The 23,378-nt window shown below is 35.5% G+C and overlaps 3 protein-coding genes across 3 annotated transcripts in view; 2 read left to right on the top strand and 1 right to left on the bottom strand.

Moving 5' to 3' along the window:
* The first annotated feature begins 6 nt into the window (after positions 1-6).
* Positions 7-4,369, top strand: LOC112142628 (arachidonate 5-lipoxygenase-activating protein). Its single transcript, XM_024266118.2, has 5 exons — positions 7-945; positions 1,022-1,103; positions 2,171-2,241; positions 3,575-3,656; positions 3,740-4,369. The coding sequence occupies exons 1-5, from the start codon at positions 729-731 to the stop codon at positions 3,900-3,902; spliced, it is 615 nt and encodes a 204-aa protein (XP_024121886.2). The 5' UTR covers positions 7-728; the 3' UTR covers positions 3,903-4,369.
* On the bottom strand, positions 3,976-6,318 carry LOC112142627 (mesenteric estrogen-dependent adipogenesis protein). Its single transcript, XM_024266117.2, has 5 exons — positions 6,049-6,318; positions 5,846-5,979; positions 5,359-5,474; positions 4,384-4,551; positions 3,976-4,300 (listed from the first exon to the last, which is right to left on the bottom strand). The coding sequence occupies exons 1-5, from the start codon at positions 6,240-6,242 to the stop codon at positions 4,286-4,288; spliced, it is 627 nt and encodes a 208-aa protein (XP_024121885.1). The 5' UTR covers positions 6,243-6,318; the 3' UTR covers positions 3,976-4,285.
* Positions 6,319-7,531: 1,213 nt separating this feature from the next.
* The window catches only part of b3glctb (beta 3-glucosyltransferase b), a gene marked incomplete at its 5' end in the record, with an annotated part of 31,500 nt that continues 15,653 nt past the window's right edge, over positions 7,532-23,378 (top strand). Inside the window, 12 exon segments of the mRNA XM_036215207.1 lie at positions 7,532-7,643; positions 8,726-8,763; positions 8,857-8,896; positions 9,063-9,110; positions 9,377-9,486; positions 14,590-14,666; positions 14,771-14,882; positions 15,012-15,148; positions 16,086-16,176; positions 16,767-16,883; positions 18,578-18,647; positions 20,294-20,407. Of these exon segments, the coding sequence (XP_036071100.1) occupies positions 7,586-7,643; positions 8,726-8,763; positions 8,857-8,896; positions 9,063-9,110; positions 9,377-9,486; positions 14,590-14,666; positions 14,771-14,882; positions 15,012-15,148; positions 16,086-16,176; positions 16,767-16,883; positions 18,578-18,647; positions 20,294-20,407 (1,012 nt within the window).

The following is a 23,378-nucleotide window of genomic DNA, read 5'->3' as shown; positions in this document are numbered from 1 at the left end:
CCCGGGCCGCCTGGGTGAAAACCAGGAATCCTAACCGCTAGACCATATGGGACACTGACAATTCCGCACTACAATTTTGTAGTAGATAATGTAAACATTAGGAAATGCGGTTTGTACTTTTGCTAACGTTCTAAAATTATGTTTTCGCTCTTTGAGTTACTTCTGAAACCACAGTTCTACGCATTCAAGAACTGAAAAAAAAGAAATAAAAAGATTTTCTAATCCGTGAAAAATATTCTAAATTAAAATATAGTCAGACCTTCAAGCATAACTAGAAGCGGGAGTCTTATTTATTCGCGTTCTTCTTAACATAAAAACAATTTATTTGTAATGAAATTAGAACAAAGGAAGTTGCATTACCACTTTAAGACGCACGCAGGTGCTGTTTGATCAAAATGACTGAATTAACACGACCAAGTAAACAAAGAAAATTCACTGGGTTTTGATGCGATTAAACTTCACACATTTGAGAGATTTAACTATTTTATTATTATTATTACAAATACAGAAAGTTTTGTGGAGGTAAAATTATTTATATTTCATCCTGTATGACTTTTTGACACCAAAATGTCTGAAAGTTCATCAGTGGAGAAAACAATTTTTAGAAAATAGATTTTCAAAATAAAATACCACTTGAAAGCAAAAAGCACACAAACACAGAAGAATAGGTGCACACCTTGTTTGCAATGCTGCAATTTGTCAGAACATAATTTACATAAAGAGGAAGCATGTGTGTTTGTTGGATGGGGGGCGTGAGATGTCAGATCTTGCAAATCCATCAGACTTTAATATTGTCCCTTTTGGATGTGAAAGAGAAGCTTTGTGTCCTGCAGCTCCATTATTTAACTGCTCATTTGGCTTCAACAGCAGTCATGAACTCCAGCACAGCAGTGGAAAACATTTACCTCCTGGTGATTGTAACTCTCATCAGTGTCCTCCAGAATGGTGAGATTCAGCCAAACCTTTTAATTTATTGTAAGATGGATCAAATTTAAAAATTTGCCTTAATTTGTGTTTCAAGCCTTCTTTGCCCAGAAAGTAGAGCGGGAATGCAAGAATGAAAACAACCACACATCCTCTTTTGAGCGAGTCTCTTGTGCCAAGTAAGTGGCTTTTTCTTAATAAAGTCTATAAATTAAGAATTTACTATGATTAAAACATATTTTCAGGAGTAAACTTCAAATTAAGAAAATATCTAATTAGCTAAATTTGCATTGTAAATCAATGTTCTCACTTAAAATATTTTTTTCCTCTCTCTAGAAATTGCATTATATTATTTTGTAAGAGATTTTGTTCTAAAGAAGCAATTTCCTGTTTTAACAGACTGTAGCCACATCCTGCCTTCATTTTAAGATTAAAAAAAGTTTAAAGCTAGTATGAAAAACAAAAAACCCTGTTTTCGTGTTTTTCTAAATGGGAAAAAATACTAATATTTGTATGATATTTTGATATGATATTATATTTTATTTTTATATTTTCTTTATTAACTTATAATTGTACCTCATCATCTATTTTGTAAAACAATTTGAAGAAAACACTTACTTGGGAAGAAGTCTGCTTTTCTGTAATGGAAATGTGGGTGTACAGACATTTTTTCCTTCTGTTTGTTGTTGTGGTTATGCTTTTTTTCTTTTTGGGAGCAGTAGTTGATGCACACATATTGTCTTATAGTAAAATCAGTCATTTACCACCTGATTAGTGATTAAATTAATGAAAACTCACATTTCAATTGAAATTTTGAGGTTATAAAACAGCTTTAAAAGGTCAAATGCTTAAATTTCTTTTACATTACAAAGAAAAAAAAGCACATGTTTGGAATATTTTTTTACTGGTTTGAATCCAGCTCCCTGTCCTGAACAGGTTAGATGTGGACATGTATTTTCCCAGCGTACTGTCCCGACTGTTGCAGCCGATTGCACCACCCTCTTTGCTAACACACAGAGCACGCTCAGTTTTTCCTGGCGCTCCACGTCTGGATTTTGTTGCTCATGAATTCTTAAATGCAGAAGATTTTCTTTTTTTTGTGCCACTTCTGCTTTGCAGTTTCACAACATTTCCTGATGGCCATCTAACCCTTACTATGATCGGTGATTACTCCAGCCTCTTATTGCAGGTGTCTTCCAAGAAATGTGCTAATTACAGTTCGTCCTTTTTCTTTTTTTTTCTCCAGCCGCAACTGCATGGATGCTTACCCTACTTTCCTGGCAGTCATGTGGTGCGCTGGGGTTTGTCTCAGTCAAGGTAATGATTTAACAATGTGCAGACAACAGTGCTTTTGTTCCAGAGTTCACACCCAAACTGTGCAGATTTCTTTAATGATTTTACTCTTCTGTATGAGCTTTTTTTTTGTAAGTTGGGGCATTTAAAACATTTTAAGCTTCTGCAAACACTTTTGAAAGAATGTGCTGTTATCTGGTGTCTGTTATAAGATGCAACAAGTCCAGTTGTGAAGCATTGCTTAAAATTCCACAGTCAAGCGCCAGTGGTGTTATAACAAAGAGGAAGTGGTTGGGAATGACAGCCACAAAGCAGTAGGCTATGTAAATTGGCAGAGTGTGGTCAGCAGTGAATGTCGATGGTTCCTACTGTGCAGCGTACGCCAACTTTCTGCAAAGTCGGTCACAGCAGACCGCCAAAGTTCACGTAGCCTTCAGATTAGCTTCGCAGAATGAGTTGAGGGAACGGTGGAGGAGCGTTTTCAGGAGGGGCAAATCACACTTTTACGGGTTTGCCAGGAAAATTGTGCTTGTCCGACTCCGTCATGCCAGACAGTTTGGTGGAGCGAGTCCTTTAATTTAACTGAAAGGAACTCCTGAATGCTTCATATCAAGACGTTAACTTTTCCGGCCAATAGGAACGGTTTGAAAAAAGTCCTGACCGTAACCCCATGAGGGGAATAAGAATGTAAACTACAATTCAGGCCCTTCCATCCACGATGAGCGACATCCCATACAGTAAAGGCCCCCTCCGATCATGCTTTGGTCTATTTCAAAGGCGTTCCCAGTGGTCTTTTAACAAATATTATGCCACTTTTTGCCAAAATTAGGGGGAGAAAAAGTAATTTCTAGGAAGTTTATTAGAAATTAATTTCCGAGTTGTGGGTGGGATTGTTGGTACAGAACAACCCCGCCCCCGTTCCCCACCCCTTTGCAGAGAGCTCTCTGTTTAAACAGGGCAGGAAGCTCTTGGCCCGCTCGTCAGCTCTGATACATGGGAAATATGTCGAGAGAACATGTTAAAAGCATAATTTTCATGGAAGGGGGTCTTTAAACCCTATGGATCATGAATGGGAGGTTACTTTAGGTCAACTTTACTTTAGGCAGAAAAACAAATATTTTTGACAAAACGTGTATATCCAAAATTTTGCCTCGTCTGTTGCGTCCGTTTATCCTGAAATGGATAAACAAAGTCCACTCTGTGTTCAAACAGGAACCACATCTTCCCGTATATCCAGTTGGGGAAATCACATGCAAATGTGCCGAATAAAGCATGAAAACATGCCTCTTGGGTTAGCAAATCCTAGCTTGAAAAGGAATTATGTGTTTGTGTTCATGAAACAATTTTCTGCTTGAAGCTCCTGCGGCGTTTGCTGGAATCATCTACCTACTGGTCAGGCAGAAATACTTCATTGGATATCTGGGACACACTTCTCAAAGGTTAAATGACTCTTCAAGTCCAAACTGTTCTTGAAATAAGGCGTTACGAAGCAGAGTCTGATCAGTTTTGTGTCATTTTGTAGCACGCCCGGTTACATGTTTGGGAAACGCATCATTGGCTTCCTGTTCCTGATGTGCATCCTGGGAATCTTTAACTTCCTGCTGTGCCGTTACTATGGCAGCGACTACAAGGAATACACGGAGACCATCACGAACGCCGCGTCTGCCCTTCTGCTCCTCCCTTAGGTCGTCCTGAAACTTACAGTTAACTGAACTTTTGGCAAAACATTAAATATTTATTGCAATAAAATACGATTTCTTTGCATATAAATGTATATTTTATTCATAATTTACAAACGTGAATTGTTAAAAAATAAAACAAAAATGATGTCATGTCATTGAAAAATTACCAGTAAAGATGTTTCTGTTTTTTACACATTATTTGTCTGTCATCTTCATATCAACCACAAGTTATTTTTCAGTTCTCGTCGCACATTGGTGCCTCCAACAATCAGTAGATGTGGACTATAGTCCCAACAGCCGTCCTCCAAGGGAGGGAACTCCTGACGTGTGCAACGATGGAGAAACTATTCCACCAATAGCTCCAATTCCCAAGAAAAGCTGCTTCGTCATGTCACCCTTAGCTACAATAGGAGATAAACAAAGATTTGACATTAACCAGGTGTTTAAGACAAACATAAAAAATAAAAAAATGTTGAAGACTTGCCTTAAATGTTCTTTTGCTGAAACCGAACCAGTGTGGGAAGTCAAAGAGGGCGTCCGATTCATATTTGAGGGTGAAGGAGGCGTCCCTCCAGACAGGCTTGGTCTTCATGGCGTCACCAGGGAGCTGCTGTTCAGCTGTCCACGTTTCCAGAGCTTCCACTATGTCGATCTGAAACAGTTTTCCCAATTTGAGCCAATTAAATCTCAGGAAAAGAATAACCCAACACAGGGGGGGATCATTCCGTCAATTGACCGGTCTATCGCTAAAAGGATGTTATGCCATCTCCTCACAAAGATTTCTGTACTCTTATGGTCACGATACATGTGGTTGGGGCGTCATGGTTCAATGTGTGGATTTTCGTCCATCGATTTTCTTAACCTGCTGGAGAGGCGAGGTTGCCGGGGACTGTCCCGGTTACTGTTGGGCAAAGGCGAGATACACCCTGTATAGGTCCCCAGCTTGTCGCAGAGCCCAAGGAGCTGGATTCATCACGGCTGCTACGCTAGCAAACCGCTGGGTGGACAGCGTAACGAGCAAGCGAGCGCCGCCGCCAAGGATCCAGCTTAGATACCGAGGTGGCTGTCGTAGCTCCATCACTCATTCTTCATTTCTCCATGGGCTTATGATGTTTTTCTTATTGTCATTAGGGGTGTACCAAAATATCGATATTGTGAAATATCGCGATATTTGATACACGAATCGCATCCAGTGCAAATGCACTATTAGTACATAAACATAATAATTTTGACTGAAGATAGAGTAGAAGTTGTCAACTTTGAAGTGACTTTCGTAGTATATACTTGTTCAACACGTCCTGTACTGTCACCTCACACAGATTTGTCTACTTTTTTAATTATTATCACATAAACAGCAGTTTAGATGGAAAATACTACACATAGATCTTTTGGAGTTTGTCGTCTCATAAGCAGCTCCCATGCCCCCAAAAATCGTGAACACCAAACAGAATCCACTCACGTCCACCCAGTAGCTCTCTCCAGCCACGGAGGAGATGGTCCGGTCCAAGCCCCTCTCCATTTGCCACTTCAGAAAAGGGTTTCTGCCGTCCAGCGACACCACATACTGCATCCCAACTAGAAACAGATTTACAAGCGGTTTTCTATGAAGATGAGGGTGAAAGACAATCAATTCCTGACTGAAAAAAAGTGTTTGTGGCCTAAATATGTCATGCCATTATACATCAACCCCACCCATGAGCAAACAAGCTTGAGTCACCTCTGCCACCAAAATGGAATGGAGCCATAAAAATCACTATATAGTAAGAAGATACTTTATTACAGACTCAATGTCCATTTGCTACAAGAGACACAGATAAAAGACGTTTCTATCAAAAAAAATAGATAAAAAGAACTAAGATAATAAGTAACAACACATCAAAAATTGTAGTAGCAGCTGATTATCTCAGTGACTGTAAATAAAAAAAAGGCATCCTCATGAGTGTTACCTTTGAGGTCTTTTGTTTCTTTCTTGGTCACTGAAGGGTTTTGGTCACAGGAAGTCACGAGCAGATAGATCCTCTTGGATAACAGGCTCTGTCGCACACGAGTGCACTCCCACAAGTTGCGCATCTTTACTTTTCTGTTAGAAAATCGTGTTAAATAGAAGATCGCGTGCAAATTTCTTTGTGCAAAAGTGGTTCACACACACCTTCCCAGCGAGTTCTGGAAAGTGATCTTCCCGCTGCAGAACTGGAAGTCGTCGATCAGCACCAGGTTGGTGTCATCGTCGCTGTGGACTCGGTGGTCGGAGCCCAGAGTCTCCACGGAGAATCCCGCCGGAGGGTCACGCAGGAATTCGCCCACTTCTGTCACTGTCATGCGGCTGCGAGTCAGCGGACTCATCGTGCCACGTTGGTTCTCGGGTACCTCCAGCTGTGAGATGCGACCTTTGATAAGTTCGCCGTATTTATGACGTGACTTCCGCTTTCTGTCTACCAAAATAAAATGACCAATAAAGAGTCCACAGTGAAAATATAAAAAACAGTTTAGTTAAAAAATGAATTAAAATGCACTTTACTTCTAAAGCCAAAACCAGTAAGTTAATTCATAAAACACTAAAAATAACATATAAAAGAAATATTAAAGGAAATGTTTAGTAAGTGTTGAAAATATTGTTTAAAATTTTTAATTTAAAATTTTTAAACAATCTGTAACTATTAATATTTGTTTTAGGGTGTTCTGTTGGTGCTATTTGTTCCCACGTTATTTTATTTCTGTAAAAGTATTTTGAACTTTTTTTTTTCTGTCAAGGTCTGCAGCATCAATTGCTTTGGTAAAAACACTATACATGCATCAAATATTATACTGTACTAGATTAAAAAAGCTCAATCCATGCACTATTCTGAAATACACCCAGTTTCATAGCAAGTTTATTTATTTCACTTTAATTTAACACACCGAAGACCTGTTAAGGCCAAGAGGTCACCGCTACACATCATAAAACAAAAACAGACACAAAAAAACTCCAAAAAGCACAAATAAAAATAAACAATAAAATAATTAAGGAAAAAAAAAGTTAAACAGGCGTTTCAGAATAGAATACAAAACAAAAAGAAGCATACCACACGAGAATCAAGCACTGTTTATACATTTTTTGTTATTTTGTTTTGTATATAACAGTAAAAGTTATAAGATGAATGACATCAATCAGAAACCTTCAAATTATTGCCTTCAAAACACTGCACACAACAATTTGATAAACAAATCTCTTTGAAATATATGGTACTTTTATTCTGAAGTTTGATTTCTGTGCTTCCTGCGGTCGCTCCCTCCAAGCGGGCGGTCAAAATACTTGTGACTTTGTGGCACAATAAAACAATTTACAGGGCTGTGAAATAAAAAAAAATGCAACTTCACCCAAACAGCTTCATGTTTTGATTGTTTTATTCAAAGTGTGTTTTTGAACAAACTCAGTTTATTAATCTGAGATGCACCCAGCTGTCGACACGATGATGTGTGTCAAAATAAAATATGGAAAACCTAGAAGCACTATAAACAAATTATTTAAGTCAAAACAAAATGGTAATTACTATATATAGTTAATTAATTAAATGACATAAAAATACTTTTTGTACGTCATCCGCTAGAGGTCGCTGCAGCCCCGCTCTCACTAGTCAGTGCAGCTATGTCAGGTATGTAGTCAACCTGCTATATCTGCGGGGATTAACCCGAACAGGACGGGAGGAATGTCCCGCCATGTTAACGCCAACAAAGTGGTTGCTCCGCTTCTTCTTCTTCATCTCGGTGAGTAAAATGAACCCCTCGGACATGGAATGTTAGCTTTCTGGCTAAACAATGCTACAAACACTTAGCCGCCGACCGGAAGCTATTCAGCGGAAGTACAGCTAATTATTCCTTCAAAGTAATGCACTCAGAAACCTAAACTAAAATGGAAAATAACCTCAAACCTTAAAATATAAATTATGATAAAAATGTTTTCCTATAGTTTCCATTGACCAGTTTATGACTTTATATAAAATTGAAGACAATATTGTTTTTTTTTAAATATAACATTTTCATTAACGTAGGCCTACTTTATTTTGATAATGTAAAAACACAACCGTATTTTTTCTGCAAACGAGAACTTGACCATGCACAGATTTTATTAAAATTTTCAACATGTTCAACTACATATTTAACGTTTGAAATAATACGTGTTAACACATAACGTATTGTCACAAATAAGTATGATAATAACAATAGATAACAATAAGAATTTCAATATTGAAACATTTCTACTACAATTTTTATTTTTTGAGTCTTATTCAATGTTTAGTTAGATTTTGTGTTTTAGTCTCAGTCACAGCCACAACTAGCTTTTAATTGTTAATTATATGCAATTAAAACTCATACATCTGTATTCTAATTTTCCGCCTTCTTGGTGACCATCAATGTTTATTTTTTCAGATTAATTTGGTCAATTTTGCTTTTTCTTTTGTTGTCATGTTTTTATAAGCCCACCTTTGGTTTCTTACCAAAAGTCTTCTACATTTGGTTCCCCAAACCACATTTTTCATGACAAATAATTTACAGTTTCATTTACAAAATATTAATTTGAAAATTATATCACTCTAATAAGAAAAATGTTATTTCCATAAGAAATCTTAGTACTGGAATCAGAATGCAGAAAACAGCAGGAGTGATGTTGCCGGTAGAAAGTCACCAGTCATTTTCATTTTTCAAACTGAGGGGTCTTACAGTTCAGTAAAACAGCAGTTTTTTGTAGCAGCATCCTCAGATCAAGATATTTAACAAGAGTTTATATTGAAATATAATTTTTATGACACTCAAACCTCTTAGATAATTACTTTTACTCTTTTTTTAAGGGTTCTCTCTTGAAAACACACTCACAGGTCAATCTCATGTAAGTACTGTTATGATTTTTATTGAAGATATGCTGCTTTATGAGGCTCAGAATAGATGTGAAATCGAACAAGTATTTTGCAACTCCTTACAGGTAGCAGAGCACCAAACGTTACCTGCAAACATCTCCATAGGTGAGTGAAGCATCTAGTAGCAGATGATCAGCTGTTTGTGAATATTTCAAGCTCGGAACATTGCCATGTTTTTTTCATTTTTTATATATATATTTTTTAATAAATGAAGTCCCAAGTATAACGTGTTCCTTGTTTTTCATGTTATCCAACACCATTTTTACTGCAGTGGGTTTGGATCAATGTGGTGGGTTCACGTTTGGAATCATTTTTTATGGTAATTCTTGATAGGAATATTTGTATATTGATTAACATTAGAAATAAGTAGACCTAAAACATGATGCCTTTTCGAAAAAACAAAATAAATATTTTATACTGATTTTTATAACATGACACATACCTGACATATTTCTTCACGAGGCTTTGTGTTTGGAATTGTATTCTTTTTGTTTGACGATGTGTATGAATACTTTAGCTGAAACTGATGCACTTCCTTTCCAAAGTTAGATTTATTGTTTATTCTTTTCTCGTTCTTATTTTCAGGGTTAGGAGACGTTGTCATAGTGATTCAGAGTCAGAGGAACTCTCACCATGCTTCCTACTGTCACCAGAAAAAAAAGGAGATGCTGCAGGAGGCAGCTCAACTCGGACAGGTAACCTGCATTTGATTGAACTCTTTTTCTTATATCTTTGCTAATGAATATCCACCTTATATTATTTAAACGTAATATTTATTTGTAATATTCAAAGTGTTCCTTAAAAAAAGGGAGAATTGAAACAGTTTGTTAGTTATTTTAACTTCAAGAACTCAATTTGTCAAATGTTTGTATTGACTATCTCACAAACACCCTAAAACCATTTATTTTTCCCGTTTTAGCTTTATCTGATTTTCCATCTTAAAGTTGGATATACAAGAATGTACACATAAGAGTCGTGTTTGGAAAATAGAAATGCCAAAAAAAGGATTTTACAGAGATAAATTGCAAAAATTAAAGCACAAAGATGAATCAAATTAAATCAATGAACTATTTGGGTTCTTAAAGTTAAAAATAGTCAAGTTTTTTGAAATACATAATAATAAATGTATTATACTCAAATGTTACATTGTTCCTGATGTAGCGTTTTTGAGATCTTTCCTTTTAGTTTATGAATAACACATGTACAAAAATGTCAAATATTTTTTTTTACAGAAAAGTTGGAGTATATGGTAAATTGAAATTTTTTTTCTGTTTTTTCTGATGAACAGCTATCATTTTTTAGCTTTCAAAATGGAACTGGACTTTCATGTGGTATCAGTTTGTTCCAATAGATGTCCTCCTTGCTACAGAACCTCACTGTCTTCTCTGGGAGCAACTTTTGTTTTTCTATGAAGTACCTGGAAAGTGACTCGTAAAAATACACACACATATATTTATATATATATATAACAGATATCCTGTTTCTCTGTATTGGTAAACACAGTTGTTTCAATGACATACAACCTTTGGGTTATAAAAGGGGTTCAGTTTCGAAAATTATTTCAAAAATAATAAATTCAATGACATAATGACATTAATAGTAACCCCTTTATGCCATATGTAAAAAATCTAGAACTCCAATTGTTTAGCATCACTTTGAAAGGAGATAAAACAAAAGAAAGGAAAAAGTTGAGTTAATTTTTTTTTAAAAGTTTACTAAGCTCTTTGTGAAACAATCAAATGTTGTTTTTTTCAGCTATGTGGAAAAATCCCAAATATATGTATTTGCTTTTTTCCCCAGAATCCTTTCTATTAGCATCTTGGCTTGTACTATATTAGTGTTTTCATAAACATTTTTTATTGTCAGAGTTTGGATTTTTTATGATCTTTTTAAAAATGTTTAAATTGTGGAAAAAATAAAGAAATAAAACTAAGAAAAATATGATTGGATTCTCACAAGAAGCTTTTTCTGTTGATTTACACGTTTTTTATAATATTTCACCAGATGATGTACAGTATAATTGTAAAATTTTAGGGCCACAAAAAAGTAGTAACATAAGATTTTAAATTTGAAACTTTCAATCTCATAAATGTACAACTTTTTCTGGTAAATGTACGACTTTAAAGTCGTAATTAATTTTTTGCTTGTAAAATGGCTCTAATACTCTGTCGTACAGTTGGATAAATATTTTGAGTAAAAAAATATTTGTAGTGCATTATAGCACCAGTGAACTGAAACAGAAAAAACAAAAAAAAAACAATTCAGTATGTTTTAGAAAAACTAAAAAATTACTAAGAAAAGCACATAATTAATCTGATCAAATAAATTTTTCATAGAAATTCTTAAAAATGGGATAGAAGCATCAAATTTGTCATGGTATTTATATACTCATTTTTCAAAATGGCCACTAGAACGGTCCTTTGAAGCTACATATTTTAAAGAAATGTATTTATTTGGTCGATTTGAGGGATCCTTGTGTCAAGCAATATGTTTTTTAGCATGCTGGATTTAATTTTTCTAGTTTTAGCCCCATAAACTAAATATTAATCCATGTTTTTACCAATTAAAGAATTTTTTTTTTGCATTTAGACTCCATGATCTAGTTTTGTTTTAATTAAAACCTTTTTTTAGTAACATTCCTTTTACAAAACAGGCAATAAAAAGCATTAAATAGAAAAAAAAATCATAATCCTCCTTAGATTTCTATTAAAATCTCTAATCTACAGTCAGTTTAAGTATCCAAAAAAGAAGCAGAGCTAGCTAGACCAACACATGTGGATGTGGTAATGGGGAAAAAGAGGTTTTACTTTAAAACAGGGGCCACGTTGGATGAGTGATAAACTGAAGAAATTATGACAATCATGACAGCTCGGTGCGTTTTTATGGCAGGTAAGCTCTTCACGTCACGCCAGTAGATTTTATGGGGAATCAAAATACCAATTCAAAGTCCCACTTACTTGTAAGTGTAATGGCTACATTATCTTCTATAATTGCTCATAAGTAGTTGTCAAGAATAACTCGTCATCCCACAGACTGCAGTAAGTAAGGTTGTTTTTTTTTTTTTTTATTCTGGGAATGTCTGTCACTCCTTGAAAGACCTCATTTGCAAGGAGCTCTTAAAGTAAGAGCAGGTTGTGCGTCACATGTTTATTCACTGACGTATAATGAATCTTTTTTACTGTCAAAGGTAGCTATTAAATATGTCACACTTTGTTTTCTTGCTTGTTTTTCTGATGAGTTTTGCAAATTAATTTGGAGTTGCTTAAGGACAGGATGCCTCTTAAATATGACGAGAAACTTCTTTAATTAACAAATTGATCTCCTTGTGGAGTTTATTTATTTTTTATCTAATTTTTTGGGGGAGTCATAAACACTCTTTAAGACTCTTTAATGACTTCTCAGTGGGCTTGTTTTTTAAAAATATAGCTGCATCTTTTTAGTTTTATCATCACCATTCCCCATTAGCATCCTCCTCTCTTCACTCATCCATATTTGTCTGTAATAAAACTCCAAAAATGTTGTTTTTGTCATATTTTGACTTCATTGCATCATAAACATGACATTTTCTTTGGTCACATGCAGCAGTTTAGTCTCTCGGTACATAAAACTCGCTATAGCAAGAGAGCCAAGTGACACATACTGGCACATAGAAAGAGACTCCTACACACTGTGAAGTTTCTGGGAGACGTTTTCTTTCACTGCAAACTGAAATAGAGCTGTTTGCTTTCCCTGTCAAGAGTTATGAGAAGGCGTGGGCACTAAAAGGGCTGCTTTCATTTTTTAAAACATGGTAAATTATTGCACAAATTGCTGCAAATGGTGGAAACATCAAACATTTCCCCTTGTGAGTAGCTCTTTTCTGCTCTTACACCTTGTACAAATTTTAAATGTGCAATCTGCTTTTTGTTAAATGAAATAATTGATGCTGACCTTTTGAACTCAATGTAAAATAAAACAGTCTTAATGATGGTTTATCGTCACAATATTTTTTGCTGCTTTAAATAGTTGGATTTCACTGTTTTTTTGGAACTTTTTGCAGTCTGCAGTGTCTTAATTTCATCCGATTATAGTCTTGAGGTGATGATAGATTTACCCTAATGGACCTTTTCTCTCCCCAGACAAGAAATAGACACTGACTCACACATTAGAATGGGTTATTGTCATGCTCACACTGGATTTATTCATGCCATCTCTGCTAAGAATAGCTTGATTTTCTGAAAGAGTCGCTCCAGGACATTGATCAAAACTAGGAACTTTAGGCCTAAACTAAAAAAAGTGAAATATGTAACAATTGAGCATAAATTGATTTTTTTTATTTTTATGAAAGTTTGTTTTTTCCCTACTTTAGTGCCACATTTTCAATAAAAGTCTGGTCATATTCAGACATCAAGAGTAAGTATTTTTGGAAAGAGGCATCTTGAAAACATCTTGTGACCAAATAGAGTAATGTTGAAGGAATTTTTTAAAAGTACCTGAGAGATTGGGATATTCCTATTTGTCGGATCTCGTCAGTCATTAAAAACCCAGCAGAACTCTCAAATCTTCAGGTTCTGATCTTTTTTAGTTTTTATTTGATTATTTATCAAATTTTATATAATTGTTCTTTTACTATCTATCTGTCTGTCTCTCTCTTTCTCTCTATCTCTATCTTACAAGCTATTATTTTATTACTTTTTATTGTTTTAGCCTGTTTTATTGTTTTACCGCATGTTGATGAAAGCTGCTCTACAAATAGAGTGATTGATTGATAAGAAAGAAAGAGTCTTGTATAGATTTAAAAGAAATCTAACCTATGAAAAAGGAGTGAGATGATGGTTTTCCATTTGTAATTAAGGTGTCACTAAAAAAAATAAAAATTAAAAAGATTAGTAAAGATTTTGTATTTGTTCTGCCACATATTATCACAAAACAGCCTTTTACTAAAGTCATATAAGTTCCAACTTTTCACACTAAATGTTGTCAATGTTCTAAATAATTCACACTAGACTCAGCATCCTCAAATTAGTGAGAAAACTGTCATGGCAGCAACATTTTACTTTGGAAATGTGCAAATTAGGACTATAATTAGCTGGAGACACAAAATGTGGAGAAAATATATAAGACATCACGAGAAACACAATGAAAGGTGTGACTCTCCTGCCTTAGGAAATTAGATGTTTGTCTCCTATAGTCGAGTTTGCAATCTGACTTTGTTCTAATTAGGAGAAACTAAATGAAGAGTTCAAAGCAGGTTTTAGCAAAAGTGACTTTTTAAAAATATATTTACTATAAACATGAACTAAATTAACAGTTTAGTCATTTTAAGGGTTTGATCTTATTTTTTATTTCCTTACTGTTTGAATAAAAATATGAAATAGTACTCAGCAAAAACGGAAAGTAAGAAGACCTTTTCTTCAAGAAAATTGTTTGTTTTTTTTGCATTGCAAGAAAAATAATCTTATTAAGAAAGTTTTTAACAGAAAAAATAATCTTATTTTAAGAAAACATGCATTAGTGACAAGAAATCTTTTATTAAAATAAGAATTCTGGGTAAAACCTTCTTTCCAACCCCATTTGGAGAATTTTTTGCTTATTTAAAGAAAATCTGCCTTTTCTTAGGAGCCTGTTTTTGCAGAACATGCGTCATATCTTCTACAAATATTCACCCATTTCTTCTTGACATTCCCAGAGGGAAATGATGTCGAGCTGCCGGTCTCTAAAAGGCATGCAGATGTTTCCAAAACCAATACTCAGATGTTCATGCAGGATTTGGACACACATGACAAAATGGTAAATCCTATCATTTTAACATAACTCAGGGCATTCCGGTGGTTCTTCTCCTCCACGAGCTGTCTGAGAATGAAGGTGACTGGAGTATCCTCCCTGCACTTCCAGGGTGAGCATCAGACTCAAATCTGAAAGGAATGAACACCTTCTCCCAATTTGCTGTATTGATTTCTTTGTTAGAAATAATTGATCATATTTATGTCTATATTTCAGCCTCTTTGCCGCTCACGGACGATCTGCATCCTGGTTTTTCTTCATGGCAGAGGAAACCACAGTCGCACTGTCTGCTCTGCTTCTGGTGCTCAGCAGATTTCCGGTCCAGGAGGTGAAATTCACACATGCAGCTGAACTTTTTTCATCAGCATCCCTTTCATTTGGGATGTGCCTCACAAAGAGCCCGGCGAAGAAAAGAAAAATGAGCAAACATCTTTCATTCTGATTGTGCTCCTCTCAGGAATGGTTTTTAGGCAAGCGTCTCCATGACAACAAGGCGACTATCATTCACCACTACGCCTTCTCTGAGGATCCCACTTCTTTTGGCTACCCTGATCCCGCGGCGGGCTGGGCTGTCAGCGTGCCGCTGTGCCAGAGGTGGGAGAAATATGTACAAAGAATTCCACCCATTTCTTAAGTCCTTTTTTTCCCCCCCAAAATACTGTAAATCTTGAATTTCTTTAAAATATTTTTCATGCATCTTATAAACTAACTACCATAAAAATTGGGTTTTTCTTTTTTACACGTTCTTGTGACATTTTTCTGATGATGGAGAACATATAAAAAGAAAATTAAGCTCAAAAATTGAATTTCTGAGTATTTATTTATTAAAATCATTGTGAATCAGGAGCAGATATAAATATTTATGATGGAGAGCCACATTCTGATGATTCCTCCAACTGGTCCATGTTTGTTTTCCTGGTTCAAGCTAGCATCTGCCTCTAAACTGTACGGCTGGATGGCTCAAATGTTGCTCGCCATGTTTGTTGTACTGGTTGTAACGTTATGTTGGGGGTGAGAGGGGCTCCAGTGGGAGAGCATGTAAACAGAGAGCTCTCAGCAATGGAAAGGGGTAGCTCCACGCCAATGGTCCCACCCACACATCAAAATCAAATTTCTCATGAACTTCAGTCGTTCTGCAGAAACTATGACCAAAAAAACCAACACGTTTTATTCAGATTTTGGCTAAAAACAGCAAAATCATAAAAACAGACCAATGGAAAGCTTTAAAATAAATTAAAAGATGATTGGAATTGGTCTCTTAAGACTCTTTGTACCCCCATTGAAATACATGGCCAATTCTTTCTGTGATGAAGCAGCGTGACGGGGTGAAGGAGAGCGCTTGAATGTGGCTAAGATGCTTTATTCCATGACAGTCTCCACTGCAGATCCATTTCTACACATGCTGATCACTACGACGTTGGTCTTTTTCAGTGTTATACATGTCAATCTGATCCATCAGGTCGATTAAGTGTAAAACAAAAGTAAAAACTACATGTTTGCTAATAAATAATGAATGAAATGTGTGTTTCAGACTTTCCGAGCGAGTCCAGCATGAACACCTGAAGTCCGATTTTACCATCGACCTGCCACACGAGGTCAATGAAACGCCGCTCAGAAGTTTGGTTTGTTCCTGTCAGCGCTGACGTGATCCCTCTCAGCAGAGACCCTTCTGCTTTGTGCCACCACCAATGGCTTGAAAGCAGACACTGGTGGCATCTGTCAGGCTGCCCGCTGAGATGAAAAGCTCAGACTTGCATCCCTGATAGACAGTACTCCTCTAGGGGGGGTAGCTAGGATGAAAGCTCCTCTGACTCTGCAGCATTACACACTTGCAGATGCTGATTAATAAATGTCATCAATGCAAAAGTTCTAGTTTTTAATATTTCACGTGGGGGGTTTTGTGTGAGGATTGGATATGCAAATGAAGCTTGCAGATGGTGCTACTTTTTTATTTCATTATTTTTAAGAAATTTGTATATTTACTAATTTCTCCCTAATATTTTTTGATTTTCAAGCTGTTTTATTTGCCTCATGCATGACTTTATTTATTTTTTAAAGATAGAAAATTAGAAAACACAGGTTTTCCATTATGAGCGATGCTTTCTTTAAGATGTTCACGTTTTTGTTGCTTAGACTTCTTATAAAACAATTCTAAATTCCTTTAATAATCCTAAAATGGTTTATTTCTGTTTTATTCTTTATTATTTTCCAGGTTGCTCTGTACATCTGGGAGGGAGGAAATGGTCCAGAGCTGACGGCTGTGCCAGAGTTTTGCATCGAGCCAAGTGACAACTGTGCTACCACGTTCACCACCTACCTGCCTGACTGTGTATGTATTCCCCCTTTTGGTTCAAATTAATTCGGAGCACACAGGACCAAAATAAAAACCATGAATCACCTGTCCAACAAGAACTTTTTTTTTCTTTCTATCAGCCCAAACTAGCAGATTTATGCATTTTTATATAAACCATGACAAAAAAAACTTTAGAAACTTTTATGTCGGGGTTCTGCAACCTGAGGTCCTTAGGATTCTTTGGATTTGGAAACAAAAAAGCACACAATTTAAATAATGAGTTTGCATTTATGTTTCGATTCTTAGAATTTTTAAACCAAGTTTTGGTTTGACACAGGAATTTTATTTTGAAAGGAATTTGGACGTAAAATAAAAGTAAAATGGTTATTGGTAGAAAAATATAACACTGTTAGAAATTCATTATTGTAAATTTCTTTCTTGTAAGAGCTGTATTTTATAAATTTATGGTTTAATAGTCCCAAAAACATAAATAAAGTGTATGTTTCTAATTATAAAATGGGACTTTGCGGCTCTCGTTGGTCAGTAAGAATCTGAACCAAATGGTTCTTTTTAGCTCTGCAACCTGAGGCTCCACAGTCACATACGTCTCTTTTATTCCTCCTTTGTGGCTCTTTGGCTTCAAAGAAAACTTCAAACTTAACTAATTAATTTATGTTTAGATTTTTGACATGTAATATAATGATAGTAAAAGGATAGTAAAAGGTTTAATCTACCATTACAGTGGTTTATAATTAGAGTGACATTATCTTATTACATTTGCATGTGTAGCTTTGAAAATAATTTAAATTCTACACTAATGTTATGTTTTTACTCACTAATAAAAGAAGAAAAAGTCATAATAATAGAAAATACATTTTCATACATTTTCAATTGAAGCTAATCTGCTGAAGCTGAAGGATCTGATTAAACACAGGATGTGTTTTATTTTGAAAGGAACTTCGATGCGCTATTATCCAGAGTGAAATAAGTTAAATTTGTTATATATAGAAAAACTTAATTGTAGAGAATATTCTACTGCTCTGTTTTATAGATAAATGGCTTAATGGCCTGAAAAAAAAAAAGAAAAAGTGTATTTTTCTAACTTTGAGGTGAAACTTTGCGGCGTTTCGGCCCATAAGAACCTGCACCAAATGGCTCTTTTACCGTTAAAGGTTGCAGACCCCATCTAAATAGCCTCTAATAGCCTCAGAACGCATTTGCATCTCACTAATGGTTTAATGATTACGATTTATGTTATTGTAAAACTTTGTACAAGGATGATAATTCAGTCTGAAGCCCAACTTTTTATAGTAGACACCTTGAAGCTAAGAAGTTTTCTTTGAAGAACCAATGAAACATAAATTAGAATATGGAATCAAAGGATCATAGAGACTGATTCATAAAGTTTTGTGTTTATGACTGCTCCATTTTATGTTTGTAGAACGTTGTGTCTTTTTATTATTTTTTTCAAGTTTTGCCTTATTTATCAAAAAAGCTAATAACCATTTCCAAATTTGTTTGATATAAAATTCGGATTGATTTTCCACCATGACTTTAGGTCAGGACAGATTTTTAGATGTAAAAGGTTTTGCTTCCAATATTTATATTATGTTACTGGGAGTCATGATTAAATAGTTTAATTCAATAGAATATTCAAGTTGAAACCTTTGATGCATTTAATTCTCATAAATGTCTCCCTTTCCTCATGACTGTCCTGATCTCTTTTTCAGGGCCCCCCAGTCTCTAAAAGCAAAGTGTTTGTTGCTGTAAAAACCTGTAAAATATTCCACTCAGAGCGAGGTATGTGTCATTTTTGTCACTATTTTCTAAAAATATTCAAATTGATTAATTATGTACAAATAATGGCTCTTTTTTGTCTTGTAACACAAATACAAATTAATTTAAACATATAAATATGATGCAGAATTAATTAGTATAGCTGACTGATCCAAAACAGTCAATTTTAATACCTATTCTGTGTTTTTGTGTTCTTTTTTAATGTGTAAATTAAACTGTCGGATATTCAGTTTATCTCTTCAGAAGCTGCAGTAGCATCAGTTGGCCAGCAGATGTCCCCACTCTTTGAATTGGTTGTTTTTTTTACCAAACTGAAGCCTCAAAGCTTCATTTTTTGAGTAAAAATTTAAGTAAAATTGTGAGAGTTTTACATGAATTAGTTGAATTATTACGAGTTAAATTTTCCTTAAAATATAATTAAAAACACACAGTGATGCCTCTGTTTTTCTGTATTCCTGCTTCTTCTTTTGAGTTTTTCTTACTTCTATTTTCTCATAGTTACTAAATTATATTGACATTTTTTTTGTCAAAATAACCAATAATCCTCATAACAAAAGCGTGACTTGTGTGGGAAATGGATAAGCCAGCATTTTTCAGTGGAATATTTACTAATCTATTCATTACTCAGGAAGTATTTGGACTTTTGTTAAAGAAAGTAGAAAACGTATCATACAAATTACATAAGACACCTCAAATTAAAAAAAAGAAGAAAAAAAGATAATAATCCCATGAAACAAGTATTTTTTTCTTTTATTAAATTTTTAGCTTAAAAATATATTAAGCATCCTATAGCTTGAAAATAATAATAGTCACCTACAAGTTCTTCACAAATGTCAGAATAAAGTTTAATTTAATTATTATTTATTATTGTTAATTGCTAATGTTTAAATGCTCCATAGTTTGGCATAAAATGCACAGAAATAGAAAAGAAAATCAGGAAGAAAGCACCATCTTATGGAAGTATTCCTGGTAAAGTTTTCTTTCACGGTTGTGTTTTCCTTCTTTTTCCCCATTGGAGCTTAACAGGCTTCTTTGTCATTTACTGTATTCAACCAGTCAGATGGAAACTACTAGTTTAAATTCAAAACCTCGTTTAAAAAGCCTGTCGAAATTGCAACAGCTCATGCAATTATCCAAAACACCAATGCCTGCTTTTTAGGGTCGCAGTGAGCCGCGCCGTTGTGGACGGCCTGCTTTAAAGCAAATTAAGGAAATTACCATAACCGAGAGCAGAATGAAGAGGATGTCATTAATGCTTATGTGATTTGGCTCAAATTCAGGTTATTAGAATTGCATAGCAGGGCGTCATCGAGAACTCTTCATGCTTGATTAATTAGTAAATGTGTTTAGGAATAAATCCGAGTATGATGGGGCTCACTTGTCCTGAATCAACATGAATTTTGGTTGATTATGTTCTAACTGGGAGTGAGAATCATGGTCGCGTGGATCGTTTGTCGATCAAGATGCGGCGAGAAAACTGTCTCTTCTCTGCCCCAATTGATTGCAGTTCTTCATTATTTGAAGAACGCTCAATTCAACCCTTTCAATTAACTTCTTGGAGGGTTTCAATTATGATCTGGCTTTCATTGACTGATACTCCCCATGAGGGAGGATGTTGTTTCAAATTTTGATTCATTTTCTCCACGCAGTGCCAGTGGTGAAGGCTACCTGGGAGAAATCTGCTGGGCTTTTGGAGTATTACAGCGATGTCATTGATGCCTCCATTCCCACAGTCAGTCTGGGCGTGCCAAATACCCACCGAGGTGAGCGTAACGCATTTTAGCAGGGGAGCTGTAATAGGGGGATTTTTTTCTCTCCCACATATTTAGATGCAGACTAAAACGATGTTTTTCTGGTCATCTTTTAGAAATATTCTAGATGATACTTTTTATTATTTTGTCTTAGAAAAAAACGTGTTAATCGACTCCAACCTTTATTTACAGAAAAAATGTATATAATAAAAAATAGTTCTAAGCCAAAAAAAAAAATAAATAAACGTTTTTGTTTGCCTCTTAAGAATCTTGTATTATGTCAGTGATCAATCTAAATATTAAGATAAAATTATATGATTACGGAGTCCCTAAAGTACAGAGCCCCCAATGGAACATTGAAGTGAAAAAAATAATAAATACAGTAATAAAAAAAAGAAATTCTAAATTTAAAGTTTTAAAAAAATCCGGTTCCTAAATGGTGCGCATCAGATAGTTACTGGTGCGCACCAGTTACTATCTGATGCGCACTAGTTAGTAACTAGAATTTTTTTTTACTTCAATTAAGAAAAAAAAAAGAATTCAATAACGTTTTGGTGTGCACCAGTCAGTAACTGGTGGGCACCACATAGCAACAATTACTATCCGGTGCGTACCAGTTACTATTTGGTGTCCACCAATTACTATCCGGTGCGTACCAGTTACTATTTGGTGTCCACCAATTACTATCCGGTGCATACCAGTTACTATTTGGTGTTCACCAGTTACTATTTGGTGTCCACCAATTACTATCCGGTGCGTACCAGTTACTATTTGGTGTTCACCAGATACTATCTGGTGCGCAGCAGTTAGTATCCGATGCGTACCAGTTACTATTTGGTGTTCACCAGCTATTATCTGTTGTGCACCAGTTACTACATGGTGTGTAACAATTACTATCTGGTGTACACCAGTTACTATCTGATGGGCACTAGTTAGTAACTAGAAAAACGTGTTTTTACTTCAATTTTTAGAAAAAAAAATTATCTCACTATCTGGTGTGCACCAGTTACTATCTAGTGTGCACCAGTTACTATTCTGTGTGTACCAGTTACTATCTAGTGTGGACCAGTTACTATTCTGTGTGTACCAGTTACTATCTTGTGCACACCAGTTACTATTTGGTGTCCACCAGTTACTGTCTGATAAAAAAGCATTTTTTTCTGGTTACTATCTGGTGCACACCAGTTAAATTGAAGTGAAAACACTTTTTCTGGTTACTGACTGGTTTGTGCCAGTTACTATCTAGTGAGTACCAGTTAGTAACCAGATTTTTTTTTCTTTTACTTACATGTTTTATTTAACTTCAGTGTCCCTATAAGGGCTCCGTACATCTAGACTAAATCAATAAAAAAATTGAAGGTGGACTTTTCCCTCAATAACAAAATAATACAAGTCAAATGTGAATTGATGAGATTTTATTCAATGTCTTTGACCTTAAAGGATAAATTAAGTGTGCTTGTTTTGGCCTTCTTTCTCAGAGTTTTCAGACATTTTTGTCATACATCACACGACTCTGCTGTGTGTTGTACTGTATCGGCCTGGAAATGCAAAAAAAGTTACATTTTGCTTTTAGACTGCCCTTCCAATGGAGAGTTTTTCTGCTGTTGTGTTTCTTCTTCAACAGAATTGAAATGCAAATAGAACCATAGAGGATTTTTAGTCCTGAATTGCACAGTGGAGCTTCAGAGAAAGTCTTCCTTTATCATCTATAGCTCATCTTTTTCTGTTGTTCTGGGTCCAATTTAAGTCCATCAATTTGTAGTTAAAAACACAGAGGACTTTTTTTCCCCACAAATACTAGTAAAATAAGGATTGAGTGTGAGAGTGGGAACATTTTGTTAATCACATTTGCTGAGTCAGAACAGGATTTAGATCTGCTAACTGGTAATTCCATAATTCTTTTAGCTGGACTAGTACATGGGGAATAATCCTGTTAACTCTTAGTAGAAATGTATCTGTGGAGGAGATTATAAGGGAAAGGATTGTAAATGAAAAAAAAAGTGAAAATTGAAAGAATAGAATTCAACTTTATTGATTCCACAAAGGTGAAATTAGGTTGTTATATTTAGCTTTATTAAAACACATGATAAATAATAAATAACATTAAAAATACTCTTAAAAAATGAATAACAACAACCATTATTGTCCATGGTCTATGTGGTGTTGAAGTGAAGGAGCTTCTCACTTCATGGTTTCATGAAGAGGAGGATGATGAAGAGGACTGTCTGTTAGGGATGTGTATTGGCAAAAATCTGGTATTACGATAAGTATAAAGGGGGCGGGGCTAATTGGGACGGGCTGAGCGGGGGAGGTGTAACTAAATGATCTATTGATTATGTTCCCTATGAAATTAAAATTTAAAAAAATTCTAAGGTTCTGGAGGTCCAAGCAGGCTACCTCTCCATACCACAATGGCTCTCTGTCTACCGCCTAGCTAGCTTTCCAAGGGTCGGTTTAGAGAGCAAGCTCGGAGCAACTTCCCCTGGTCTTGGCGTTGTGGAGCGACTCCCGATGATAGCAGTATTGCGGGGATAGCTCTAACATTCTTGGTATTAGTTCCAAAACTCTTTTCGTTGCGTGAAGGGTTTCAAGGCTCTTAGTGTTGCAGGGTGAGCTCCGTTGCTCTCGGCGTTGCAGAGAGAGCTTCAACTCGTGTCGAGCGTTCAAAGATGGGCGGAGCTTTTATACTGGAGCTAAAGAGCATGATGACGTGAAACTTCTGAAAGGATGCAGGACTTACACCAGTTGACCAATCACAAAATTCAACTGTAATACCCCATTCGAGCCTGTAGGGGGCAGCACACAGACAATTTTAGACCGTCATTTCAGGAATTAAACAAGTTTATTTTAAATGATCAAAAATTGAGCAAGGACCAACAGACAGCACTCTTAAAGTCCCATTTATAGAGATCAACAGCCGCAAAAAGTTGGTTTAGGGTTTGATTACCCTTTAATGACCCCAGTGTCCTCAGATCTCTTTTCG

The sequence above is a fragment of the Oryzias melastigma genome, linkage group LG14 (genome assembly GCF_002922805.2).
Source record: "Oryzias melastigma strain HK-1 linkage group LG14, ASM292280v2, whole genome shotgun sequence".
In the NCBI taxonomy this organism is placed as follows: domain Eukaryota; kingdom Metazoa; phylum Chordata; class Actinopteri; order Beloniformes; family Adrianichthyidae; genus Oryzias; species Oryzias melastigma.
This window is presented reverse-complemented; position numbering and strand designations above follow the sequence as displayed.